General features: G+C 54.6%; 1 protein-coding gene across 5 annotated transcripts in view; it reads right to left on the reverse strand.

The window, feature by feature from the left end:
• The window catches only part of LAMB3 (laminin subunit beta 3), a 64,259-nt gene that overhangs the window by 1,329 nt on the left and 49,831 nt on the right, over positions 1-13,099 (reverse strand). For 4 of the 5 annotated variants that reach the window (XM_071817609.1, XM_065854754.2, XM_065854753.2 and 1 more), the window contains 17 exons: positions 12,684-12,757; positions 12,087-12,269; positions 11,635-11,698; positions 11,164-11,339; positions 10,709-10,832; positions 10,182-10,370; positions 9,933-10,088; positions 9,576-9,772; positions 8,728-8,839; positions 7,770-8,142; positions 7,214-7,374; positions 6,012-6,220; positions 4,371-4,574; positions 3,572-3,716; positions 2,042-2,249; positions 890-1,031; positions 433-609 (listed from right to left, as the gene is read on the reverse strand). In XM_071817609.1, coding sequence (XP_071673710.1) covers positions 433-609; positions 890-1,031; positions 2,042-2,249; positions 3,572-3,716; positions 4,371-4,574; positions 6,012-6,220; positions 7,214-7,374; positions 7,770-8,142; positions 8,728-8,839; positions 9,576-9,772; positions 9,933-10,088; positions 10,182-10,370; positions 10,709-10,832; positions 11,164-11,339; positions 11,635-11,698; positions 12,087-12,269; positions 12,684-12,757 — 2,894 coding nt within the window. The remainder of the gene's footprint in view (positions 1-432; positions 610-889; positions 1,032-2,041; positions 2,250-3,571; positions 3,717-4,370; positions 4,575-6,011; positions 6,221-7,213; positions 7,375-7,769; positions 8,143-8,727; positions 8,840-9,575; positions 9,773-9,932; positions 10,089-10,181; positions 10,371-10,708; positions 10,833-11,163; positions 11,340-11,634; positions 11,699-12,086; positions 12,270-12,683; positions 12,758-13,099) is intronic. The other variant, XM_071817607.1, reaches the window with a different exon arrangement.

Here is a 13,099-nt window from a genome sequence, read left to right on the forward strand (position 1 = left end):
GAGAGGTGGTGGCTGAACCATCCCTGGAGACATCCCAGGCCAGGCTGGACGGGGCTCTGAGCAACCTGAGCTGGCGAAGATGTCCCTGTTCATGGCAGGGGGGGCACTGGGGGAGCTGGGAAGGTCCCTTCAACCCACATTGTTCTATGATTCTATGCTCCAAAAGATACCAACAGTTGAACGGGCTGCTCTGCCTCAGGTGGGAGACACAGCAGAGGTAAGTTCCCAGCAAAAATCATTACGACTGAGAAAGCTCCTAGAAAAATTCAGTAGTGGGATACCACATCAGATTAATATCACAAGGCACGGCCTGAACGGGAAAGGCTGTTTGGCTCATCCCGAACCATGCCAGGACACAGCTGGCTTTGCCATCTAGTGACAGCGCAGCACGGCTGTGACCTCCGCAGCTGGTGACGTGTCCCATCGCGGTACCTGCTGTGCGCTCCTGGCCTGCTCGCCCGCCTGCTCGGCCGTCTGTCCCGCATCCGTGGCCCGCAGGCGGTTCTGGTCGGCCCCGTGCTGCAGCCGCGGGAGCCGCTCCATCAGCCCGTCCAGCTGGCCCGCGATGGACTTGACGTTCTTCTCGGCTGGACCAAGAACAGACTCGATCTAAAGGCAAAGCTCTCCATGTTAAGAAGGAAATCGCATCCAAACCCCAGCTCAGACGTGGCAGAAGTTGGGGCTTGTCTCAGGGGCTCTGGCAAGGACAGCAATGGGAGTTTAGGGAAGCACACTAGTGAAGCACAGTAGAAAAAATATCAATTTTTAAAGCAAGAGCTTCACCAGACCCCATTTCCCAGCTGCGCTGGTGCAGGATTCTACCAAGCAGGGAAGTTTCCAAGGAGCAGGGCACAGTATTGTTATTTGGGGGTCACCGCACATCCCTCACCTCATCAACGCGCTCCTGGATGAACCGAAGGGAAGAGCCGGAGCCCCTGATCGCGCCCCGGGCCTCCAGCAGCACCGTGTTCGCTCGTCGCAGGTTCCCAACCACCTCCTCCACATTGCCCTCCACGGCATTCGCCCGGTTCCTGGGGAAACGTGGGGAGCGGGCAGGAGTGAGTAAATAACTGCATGGGCTGGAAGTCAGGGTTGGAGAGGCAAAATAAGCAAGGCTGAGGGGGCTGCAATCTCACTTCTCCCCCTCTTCCCCCAAAAAGCAACAAAGCCACCCATCTGGGCACACCACACCCCAGCCAGGACAGCAGGTTTCTTTCGAGAAAAGCGTTACATCCATTTCACACCCCAAAAGCAGAGGAGACAAACAGAAGGAGAGAGAAAAGCCTTCCTTTAAACAAGCAAAGAAGCACTTATTCTGTAAGTGGTGCATGAAAAGGTATTTAACGGGAAGCAATAACCACTGAAGCAGTTTCCAAGAACGTTTTCCTGCCTGCAGCGGGACTGTTGAGGCTGGGTCAGAGCTCCTTGCAGAAAGCCAGACTCCCTTGTCTCATCACTTCCAGCAGGTTAAGCAGGTGTCAGACTCTATCAAGGAGTTTACATACTTATCCCCTTAACCTTCGCGCTGGGATATTGCTGCAAGTCAACATGTGACAAAGTAGATGCTCCAAATTTGCAAGGACGCTCTGTAATTACTCTTTAAGGGACCACGGGATAATCCTCCCAACTTTCACCCAGAAAACAAATAGCCCATTTAATCTCCTCATGCTCTCTTGCGCAATTAGGATGTAGGTCACCAATATCAAATAATACCAGGGCAACCCTGTTATTTCCCATCACAGGGACTCAAGAGGTAGGGAAAAGCCTCCATTACTTTTGGTAAAGACCTTCTTGTTCTAGTATCTACAACACAACCTGCTCTTGGTCGATTTCTTACGTAGGGCAACAAGGAGGCACCTGTAGAGGTTGTAGACTCATTCTTTTAGGCACCATACGGACATAGAAGATCCTGAGCTAAAACCTGAGATTGTGCAAGTCAGCACAGCTCCAGTAGAGTGAGATTTCAACCCAGCTGAGAGCCACCACGCTCCCTCTGTCTGCGTGATCATCAGCTGCCGAAAGCCCTTGAACCCCAACCGACCTGGCTTGTTCTGCTTCCTGCTGCAGCCGCTTGGCCTTGGCGATGTCCTCGGCCGTCTGGGCAAGGATGCTCTCCGGGCACTGCAGCTTCGTCGCCAGGTTTTGGATCTCAGTCATTTTCCTCAGGACTGCAGCAGCGTCCGTGGGGAGGCGCAGGGAGAGAACAGTCTCACTGATTTCCTGGATAACGGCAGGGTCTGTGTCCTTGTCTGCAGAGCAAACAGAGAGACGGGGTTGGAAACAGGCGGGGGGAAAGGCAGGAGCACGAACACAAAGGAGGATGAGGCCAGGCATCCAGCCGTGTGTCCTATCACACAGTCTCTTCATTTCAGACAGCTGCCAGGGTCCACCCGGAATTTAATCCTCCTGAATTTAATGTACTTGTCATTCACATCAGGAAGACTCTCAGGAAAGGGCTGAAACGATACCTTCAATTAGGCAATGAGAACACCGTGGCTAAGTCGGAGCAGAGTCAGGTGAAGCCCACTGAGCGGACAAGGTTGTGTTTCAAGACGAGCTTTTTTTATTTCACAAATAAAAGTTAATAAAACTGAGGAATCAGAAGCAGACAGAGCCCAAGGGACAATAGTCCAGTAATTAGCTCAGAAATATCTTCACTCATCATTAACACCACGCAGCACCAAATGACCCGATTTTCTTATTCAGCTAATGCTCATGAGGATCGTTATGTTATTACAATCTGTCTGTGAACAATAAGTCATCCCATTGGTTTACAGGACAACGAGGAATTCTCATCTGATTAATAGTCTGCTCCAGAGAAGATTTGTCTGTTTATCTCTGGTCAGCGGGTGCAAACTTCTCTGCATCGGGTCAATGGCGATTGCAAATCCTCAGAGGGCACCAGCCATCGGACGGGTTCATCCTCGAGCCCCGAGAACGTACAAGGCTCTGCGGCAGAGAGCGGGACCCAAAGCAAAATGTTGTCCATGCTGCACACAAGAGACTGGCTGCTCCACAGCTTTTCATTTGTGTTAATTCAATTCGTGGTCTAAGAGGTAATATTTGAGAGCAGTTCCTACAGGGGTGCTGGAGACCCCTCCGTGAAGCCCCATGCACAAGGTCAAGGTTGTGTGGTACCTCCTGCCCCATGGACATCCCAGATGGCACCCAAAGGTCTCTATAAAGCAGAAGGGAGGGTCTGCCCTGGTGACATCCCAGGGAAGCTGACACACATATAACACCCTGGATCAATCTGGGGTCAATCTGAACAGCCTGAGCAAGTCAGCTGGCCAAACTACAACTCCTGACAAAACTGCAGAGCTTTGTACTGCTGAAATGTCTTCTGCTTTTCAGAACACACTATCCAAGCCTGCCTTGCTGTCTCAGAGGATGTGCATTACCTTCGCTACATAAACACCCATGCACAGATAAACCGCACATCTGATAGCTTAACTGGGGTGATGCTCAGCTGTCTCTTTTGTATTGTACTCACATATTATCACTGTAAAACAAATTTTTCCATGCACAAACCATCCCGCACACACTCACTTTCCAACCTGCAGAGCGCTACCTGACAAGAAGTTTCGAACTTGCTGGATGAACTGCTGGATGCGCCGCACGTCTCCTTCTATCTGGGTCCTCGTTACGCTCATCTGGTCCGCGAGCCGCCGGGCACTGCTCTGAATCTGATTTGCAGACGTCTCTGTCGTTTTAATCTGCAAATGACAACATCCCGATGGAGCCATTTCTTCTTGATCTGGAATCCCAACAGCCCTACCCCAACTGAGTAAACTGGGCAAGGCTCTTTGATATTATACTATTTCCCATTCTTACTATGCCACCACTTTAAAGGGTTGTGTGTTTAGGGATTGAGGGTTAGATTTGCAAAGGAAGCTCTCAAAGTGGGGCAGCACTGTTTAGCTTTTTAAAACACCTTTGAAAAGGATTTTTAATGACTTTGAAAACTCACATTATCTTTGCAAGCACCTGAGAGGCTGTAGAAAAATCATGCAACAGCACTAGGACACATACTCTAGATTGCATCAAATGTTAGAGCAGATACACCTGTGGATTCAGAGAGTTTCCACATCATTAATTCTGCCACGCTTATCTCCAAACCAGGAGGAGGCCGGGCTTCTGGTGACATTTCCAGAGCCGCTCGTGTTCCTTCAGCTCCGTGGCCCCTGTGCCGGAGGCAGGCGAGACCCACGCACCCAGCAGGGAGCCTCCCACTCAAAAACTCCTCAATTTCTGAAGCTGATCCAGAAGATCAAGCCTCGAATCCACTGTATTTTATTGCAGATGCTTCTTTCCACAGCTGTCCCCTCCCCAGGCCGGACACCACAGGATCGAGCGCTGCCCGAACTCACCAGCTGTGCCGTGTCCCGGAGCCGGGTGCTCAGGCTGCGGAATTCCCTGGCAGCTTTCCCGGCCGTGGCCAGGGCCCCCCCTGAGAGCGGGAAGATGCCGCGGCAGGGCCGGTCCCCCCCGCAGGCAGAGCCGTTGTCCCGTGGGCAGAGCAGCTTCTCGCAGTGGGCAGGGGTGCAGGTCTCAGCTCGGAAGCCACCGCAGATCTGCAAAGGGAGAGAGACATCAGTGACCTCGGGGAGACAAACCAGCACATCCCAGGGGATGAAGTGTCATTAGAATCACAGAATCATTTTGGTTGGGAGAGACCCTCAAGATCATAGAGTCCACCCATTCCCCCACCCCTGGCACTGCCCCATGTCCTGAGAACCTCATGTCCGTCTGTCCAACCCTCCAGGGATGGTGACTCCAGCACTGCCCTGGGCAGCCTGTTCCAATGCCCCACAGCCCTTTGGGGAAGAAATTGTTTCCCACATCCAACCTCAACCTCCCCTGGCGCAATTTGAGGCCGTTTCCTCCGCTCCTGGCGCTTGTTCCTGGGGAGCAGAGCCCGACCCCCCTGGCTCCAAGCTCCTTTCAGGCAGTTCAGAGATCAGAAGGTCTCCCCTCAGCTCCTGTTCTCCAGCTGAACCAACAGACCCTTGGCCAAGGGCGCTGGGGAACTCACTGTGCTTTCACAGGAGCTCTGCACGGGAATAGGGATGGAACCAGCTCTCCTAATGGGGCTGACAGCAATACAGTCCAAATGACTGGAGAGCATGAGTGCATCCTAGAAGGGCAGCCAGAGCTACAGACGTGTACGGCAGCGCTGAATGCCCACACCTGAGACAGCAACACAAGGTCGGCATCTCCTCATCACCCCAAGGTGGAGCATAAATAGGAGCAAAGCAGGACCTGAGCCCCAGCGGCCAACAAAGAATGACACAGAGCACGTCTGCATGGAGCTAACGTCTCGTTGATGCTCAGGACAGCAACTCTTTCCCTCGTGGCAGGGGAACCCTGTCCAAGCTGCGCAGTTTGTTTTGGGAGGGAGAATGGGATGAGAAAACCCTGCCCTCCTCCCTGGACATCCGTAGTTTTAATTACATGGCATCTCCTAGAGTTACCTCCCAGCAAAAGCCACTGCAGCAGGGGCACACGCAAACCCAGAGCCCGTGCGAGCCCCAGCACTGGCTGGTCGCTTGGGAATGTGTTGGTGCCCTGAAAAGCAAAGGGGGGAGGTTGGTGGTCTCCACAGCAACCGTGCATTAGCAGACACCAAAATGGATCTCCATGGCAATAACAAAGCAGCGAAGGAGAAATAAAAGAAACATCGTGCAGAAATTAAGTGGGTCTTTGAGATACAAGAACTGACACATGAGAAAGTCCTTGGAGGAAAAAGTGTGTGCCTGGGAGGGGGTGGCGGGCAACACTTCGGTATCTGTGATCCCCAGGCAAGGGATGCTCAGACAATTCTCCACTGATGTCCTAAAGCATCAGGTTGTTTGGATGCCAGTTATGAGTCTCTCTGGACAGAAACTTTGTCCTGGACTGTTTGAGGAAAGACACAGAACCACAAGACAAGACTTCCCAGGCACTACAGAGCCCTCTTGAAAACCAGCAACATGCAGTGGGGAAGTCAGAAAACCACTTTGCATCTTCACCTTATTTATGACAGGGGTCAGGTTGGGCGATGAGGCCATCTCGCCCTTCAGGGTCAGCAGTTTGGAGGTGGACTCAGCCAGCCGCCCCTCCAGCCCCGCGGCGCTGCTGCGGCTCCCCCGGGACTCGGCCAGCAGCCCCGAGGCACCGCTGACGATGCTGCTGGCATTGCTGGACGTCTGGAAAGCAGAGCTGATTGTCTTGAAGGCTCCTGCGGGAATAAAACCGATAAATGACACAAATGCCTCCGTGACTCATAAATGCAGCACAGCTACCGAAATGAAGGCGCTGACTATAGCCTGCGAGTGGATGTGTGCAGCGAGAGGAGGGGGACACGGAGTGATTAGTCACTACAGCACAATGAAAAAGCTCCTTTTATTTCCAAACGCCTTTCAGCCGCTCCTCCAGCGAGCTACAGAGCTTTCACGAAGGAGTGAGCTCCAGGTTGAGGCTGAAGACTGAAACAAAACTAAAGCAAGACGATGTGCACACAATGATCCCGGGCTTTGCTCCATACAGCCCCAAAGGGCTTTGGCAGGATGGGGCTCAGAACCCTTTCCCGGCTCCCCCAGACCGTCCCAGCCTGGAAGGACATGGACTTCCAAGCCCCACTCAGCTGGAGAGGTGCTGAGCAAACCTGCCCACGTCCCAGGGCTGAGCCCTGCGCTGCAGCGAGGAGAGGGAGGCAGCAATGAGACACGTGGGGGGAATTAGCTGCAGCGGGGATTTGATGGCAGCCTACCACCAGCATCATCACAGGGCTTAATTAGCTCTTCTCTTAAGCGCCTGACAGCCGCCTGGCTCTCTTCCCCACCCCTCCATCCCTTCCATCTGCACACAACCTTCATTATCTCAGCTGCCTCCCAGGTTCGGTGACACGTTCCCAGCGGGGCTCCCCGCTTCCCACTGCACCCCGGTGTGGGCTGGCCAGGGGATGGGAACGTGGTGCCTGTGGAATGAGCCACCCAGCCCCAAAACACCAGAGCAAATAACCCCATAACATGAAATCCTGAGTCGTGGACCAGAGGCTGGGTGGAAAGCATTCCTCTCGCTGGGGAGGGAAGATGTGTTTGCTGCTTCTAAGCTGACAGAAGGTTAAAAACTCCATCTCATCCACCCAGCTGGTGGGAAACCACGAGGCACAGTCACGTTGAGGTAATTTAATGGCTGCAAATTAAGAGATATCACAGCTGCAGCGCCATACCTGACAGATCTGTGCTGATGCTGCTTTCAAACTGGTTCTTCTTGTTCTGATACTGGGCATTAGTGATAAGCAAGCTGCTGTTGAGGGCTTCGAGCTCCCTCGATAGAGAGGCAGTCTCATCCAGAAAACGAAGGTCAGGATTTATGCCTTGGACCTGCTCTCTGGGAGAGAAAAAGCAGAAAATGTGACTTCAAGTAGAGCGCAAAGCACCTGCAGGCAGAGAGAAGGGGGCTCTTGTGCTGGGATGCTGCCAACACCCGCTGAAGAGGCTCTTCAGAGCATGGAGAGCCCATGACCAAGGACGTGCCACGGCCCTGCAGGCTTGCGGAGGCAGCAGAGAGCCAGGAAGGGACAGGGAAAGATGCTGACTCTAGAATATTTCACACAGGACAGGCATGCATGAAAGCACTGCTCTCTCACATCCCTGCTCACCTTTCAACAGAGCAAGATTTTCAGATACAAAAATGAAATGTGCAAGCAGCTCATCGCGCACACAAAACGTCAGCGTCTCCTCCCGGCTAAGGGATGCGCCCTGTTAGCGGCATCCAACCCTCACCTGATGGCGGCCAGCGCGTTGCCCACCTGGGCCAGGCTCTGCTCCGTCACCAGCGATCGGCCGAGGATGCTCTGCGCCTGCTGCACGTTGCCCTGTGCCTGCGCCAGGCGGGGGCCGAAGCGGGACCCCCCGCTCCCCGCGGGCAGCTGGGAGGTGTTGTTGCTGAGGCCGAGCTGGTGCAGACGCAGGCGCTGGATGTCCCCGTCGTAGGCGCGGAAGCAGGGGTGACACAGCTCACAGCCGGGGTAGGTGCTGCAGTGGCCGCGCTGGCACTGGTCGCAGCGGGGACCAGTGACACCCGGGCGGCAGAGGCACTGACCCGTGGTCTTGTTGCACCCCACATCCTCTGTGCCCTGGAAGTCACAGTCACACTCTGGGGGATGCAAAAGTGGAGAGATGTCAAGGTGAAGCCCACCAAAAAGGAGGACAAAACAAAATTTGATATGCACATGTAAAATCAGAGCCTGTTAACGGGACGCCAGCACAACCATAGAACACCAGCTTGGAAAGGACCACAGGATCATCCGATCCAAACATTTTTGGTAAAACCTTGAAGTCTAACCCCACCTATCGGCCCCTGTAGCATGTCAGATTACACGGGCAGAGGAATGGGAAGAGCCCCCGAGCCTGGTTGCTCACCCAGCCCCTGACTCTGCATGGCCAGACCAGCATGGCCAAGGGTCTCCCAAGGCTGCTGGGATGGGACTGGGCGACACCTCGAGATGCAACAGGGATTAACTGGGTGGCTGTTCCAGAGAGGAAAGTTTTGCAAAGAAAAGTTGGACCATCCGAAGCTTGTCGTCCCTTCCAACCTGGTATTCTATGACTCTACAAATTTCTCTTGCACACTAGCATGGGAAACACCAATATCAGGCCCGGGCCAGATGTTCTTTCCCAGATAACCTGGGATTTCACAGTGCTAAGTGACATCAAGCCAAAACAAGACAGATGCTCCTACCTGTGCACCCCATGCGGACATCTCCGTAGTGCCTATCTGGGCAGACCTGCTCCTGCATGGCCGAGCACGTCCGTCCCACGAAACCCTCTTGGCACTGACACTGTCCCGTGAACTGCGGAAAGAGAAATACATCAGGGAGATGGGTCCGGCCACTTTCCTGGGAAAGCCAGCGCACGGACAGTCTCCTCTATTCCGCTCACGTCCCAGGATGCAGGCTCAGCCCCAAACAGCCTCCAAACAGCCCAAGCATGGCAAAGCAGAGTTCTAGGCTTTGTTTCAAAGACAAAGGAATCGCCCACAAGCAGCTGGTTTGCCACGTCAGGTCTCCTGCCTGCAATGAGCTCATTTGGGACCTACCTTTGGCTCTCAGAATTTGTAATTTTTATTTAATTTTACATTTAATGTTAATTTTCCCTGTTGTCTCTTAAGCCTGAAGTGACACACATGCTTTTCATTGACAAACGAGGATAATTAACTTGCATTGCCTGTGTGAAGATCTCTTATTAGGATTTCCTTACTAAATATCAAACCTTTTAAAACTGCTTATTTTTGTGTTGGTAATTACCATCTTCTTTCATTTTCCTGAATAAGCCTGTCATAGTGTTTTCTAGGAAACAGGAAAAGAAAAATAAGAGCAGGACGCAATAGAGAAAGCACAGCCCTTTAGTGGAGGCTCCTATGGATGGGACAGCGGAGCCACCCAAGAGGTGTTTTTGATGCTCTGAGAGATCCCAGCACGGTGCTAAGACAGAAAGCTTACAGGTGCATGCATGAAAGAAGGCAAGGAAATAAAAAAGCACCATTGCTGAAATATGCTGGGTCTCCCCCGAGGATGCAGGGGGTGGTACCTGGTTGCAGTGGGGGCTGCGGGAGCCGCGGGGGTGGCAGTCGCAGGGCCGGCAGCCGCGGCCGCTGCCCATGTCCCAGTGCTCGCCCGCGCACTGGTCGCAGTCGTTCCCCACCACGTTGGGCAGGCAGACGCATTTCCCCGTCTCGTCGTCGCAGGGCACGTTCTGCTGCGTTCCCAGCACGTTGCAGGCACATCCTGAAACAAGGTGGGGTTTTGTCATATTAAAAATGGGTGCTGAGCGCCAGCCTGGTTTCCCACAAAGCCACATCCAACAAAGCGCCTTGTAGCCAGCCAAACGAGCGCAGGGGGAACAGAAGCACCCCAGGAAGCAGGAGCTGTTTTAGGGTGTACTCACTGCGGCACCCCATGGGGTTGGCGTTGGTCAGCTGGGCAAACCCTGGTTTGCAGAGGTGGCAGCGGTCGCCCTGCACGTTCTCCTTGCAGACGCAGCGCCCCGTCAGCGCATCGCAGACCGAGCCCGGCACGGTGCCATCCGGATCACACTCACAGGCTGGAAACGGGCAGAAAGCAGCTCTGGTGAGGGGCACGAGGAGTGGCTGGGGGGTCTGTGGAAGGTGCTACAGCGGGGTAACCAGGCACTCACGCAAACAGGCTTCGGGATGGGCGAGATCCTGCCGTGGGTTGCGAAAATAGTTAGTTTTGCAGCGCTCACAGTTGTTGCCTTCGGTGTTGTGCTGGCAGCTGTCACAGACACCCCCGCTCGCCCCTCCGCTGGCACGGTACAGCTCCGGGTCAAAGTGGCACGATGCTGAGTGACCATTGCAGTTGCACCCTAAAAAAACCCAACAAAACTGCTCAGTTAGGGCTGCAACCCTGCAAACCCCTCCAGCAGCGGCAGCTCCAGCACTAGAGGGTGCCCAAGTCCCCTGTGTGACACAGTGACACCCGCAAACCCCCCAGGACCAAGCTGGCGTGGGCCGGACAGTGTGGCCGAGCGCTGGTGCAGCCCTGCGGAGCAAAGCCCAGGTGCAAACGTGTCAAGGTGGCTTTTGCAGAGACATCCACATTAAAATCCAACCCCACAAAGCATCCCAGTAAAAGGTATCAGAGCTCGCTGCTGCTGCTGCTCATGGGATTAAAGAAGAGGAGGGGGGAAGGCACTCGCCGTACTCTGGCACTCGTGGGGATCCTCGTCCTCTGCAGGTGCCCAGGGCCGGTCGTTGTAGAGGGCGGCGCAGCGATCGCAGTTGGGTCCGGCGGTGTTGTGCTGACACACGCAGTGCCCGTGGACCTGCTGCACAGACAATGTTGTACCCTCCTGGATGAGTTCGGGGCTTCATCCCCCTGACCCCTTTTCCAGCACAGCCCTGTCCTGCTCCTGCCCCCGTGCAGCCCCGTTCCCTGAGCAGGGATGAAGCTCCAGCACCGGGGACAGGCTGCTCCTCACCCACAGCAACAGGGCGATTCTCGCCACCTACCCAGGGGACAACCTCGCTCAAGGCAAAATAGACAAGCATAAGAATCCCACAACAGCTAATAACCCGCACCGACAATTCCTCCTGGGCATGAAGGAGCCTGCTGAAAACTCCTGTGTGCCCTCCACCCAGCCAAGAGACAGAGCTCACCGCGGTGTGCAGGTCTCCCGAAGGGGCACAGTGGTCGGCGTGCCCGTGGCAGAAGCAGCTGCCAACCACCCGCATCTCGGTCACGGCGTAGAAGGTGCTGGGTGAGTGGTATCCCTGGCGTGCAATGTGGGGGAGCTCGGTGAAGTTGATCCGCAGGTTGGTGAACTGTCCCAGCTCTGTTGGGGACCGAGGAGAGGGGTGAGGGGACAGCAGGCGATTTGCATGGAGCAAGAGACAGGCATCAGCACGAAGAGCAGCAGACGAGTCATCAGCAAAGACCAAATGTTGCTCCTTGGCACCTGGGAGGTGCCAGGGCAGTTGTCAAACACGCAGCTCAAGGCTTTGTTTGCTGAGGACCTGCTCCCCCACAGGGTTATCCCAGCTCAGCGCTCTTCACCACATGTAGTAAGAACCATGAGGTGCATCGTTCCCCTCGCCCCTTCTCAGATATAAAAGAGGCTGTTCACTTACTATCGACAGTCTGGCTGTAAGAGGTAGTGATGGTAGATGCCAGGTCTTGGACACTAAATTTCACCTTAGAAGAAAAAAAAAAAAAAGAAAGTTAAAAAGCAAGAAACACAAGGTGCTTTCTTCTCACACTCTGGGCAGTACGTGCTCTGAATCTGCCTCTGCAGAATGTCACTAAACACATGGAAAAGGCTGCAGAGGATTTTGCAGGAAAACCAACATAAAACCTTGCTTGCCACAAAGCAGGGAGGGCTTTCCTCCCAGGAGAAAAGGAATCATCCTCCCACCAGCAGCGCTGGATGTCCACAGGCTCTATCCCTCACCAGGTGTCATATGTGTCTCAGATTTCCAGACCACCACAAGTTTCTGCAGTATTGCACAACCCACCTGCCCCAAAACCAGGGTACAGGCACACGTGCAAGGGGGTCCCTGCCACAACCCCCCCTAAATCCTACCTTGCCCCCGTGCAAAGTGTAGCCCTGCAGCGCCTGGCACCGAGCGTCCTGCCAGCTCTCGGGGGAGCCCCTGGGGACGCTGGGGAAGGCGGCGGCGCAGTCGGAAGCCAGGTACTGGTACACCTGCCAGGTCTTGCCAAAGTCGGTGGAGCGTTCGATCAGCATCGCCGCGGGCAGCGGTGACTGCAGAGCGGGAGAGAGGCACATCTGTAAGACAGCGCATCCCAGCTGCCCCCCGTCCACCCGGGGATGCCTGTCCTCCTCCTCTTCCTCCTCCTCCTTCAGGCTCAGGTCTCCACAGGACGCTGGAGCAATCCTGTCCCCTGCAGATTACCAACCACTTTGGCCAACCCTGCTGCAGCCACAAAGTACACACTGCACTAAAGAGGTTTTTCAGCAGGTTGGACCCCAGCAGCCTGCTCTGCTCCTCCCAAACACCTGCAGAAACGGCCATGAGAACCTGAGTAAAAGGAGGGACGGGGACTCTGGCGTGTTTCCTATCAGGAGCTGCACACAGAGATCCCCACAGCTCGTGGGGAGCCAGCAGGGCCCATCCACCCTCATCCGTGACCCCCATGTGAGATGCTGCACACGAACCCTGAAGTGAAGCAGGATGCTGCTGAGCTGGAACGTCTGGTCCAGGTCCAGCTGCAAAGAGACGCGCTCGATGCCTGCGGGCAGAGAGGAAAACAAACACTTAGTTGACTGAGCTAAGTTATTTAATTCCTTTTCTCCTTCCAACCTGTAATAAGGGTGATGGTTTTAAACTAAAAAAGGGAGACTCAGGAACACAAGGAAGAAATTGTTGGCCCTGAGGGTGGTGAGAGCCTGGCCCAGGTTGGCCAGAGAGGTGGTGGATGAACCATCCCTGGAGACATCCCAGGCCAGGCTGGACGGGCCTCTGAGCAACCTGAGCTGGTGAAGATGTCCCTGCTCATGGCAGGGGTGGCACTGGGGAGCTGGGAAGGTCCCTCCAACCCACACCATTCTACAATTCTACTGAATTCCACACC

This window comes from Patagioenas fasciata, chromosome 21 (assembly GCF_037038585.1).
Source record: "Patagioenas fasciata isolate bPatFas1 chromosome 21, bPatFas1.hap1, whole genome shotgun sequence".
Taxonomy (NCBI): domain Eukaryota; kingdom Metazoa; phylum Chordata; class Aves; order Columbiformes; family Columbidae; genus Patagioenas; species Patagioenas fasciata.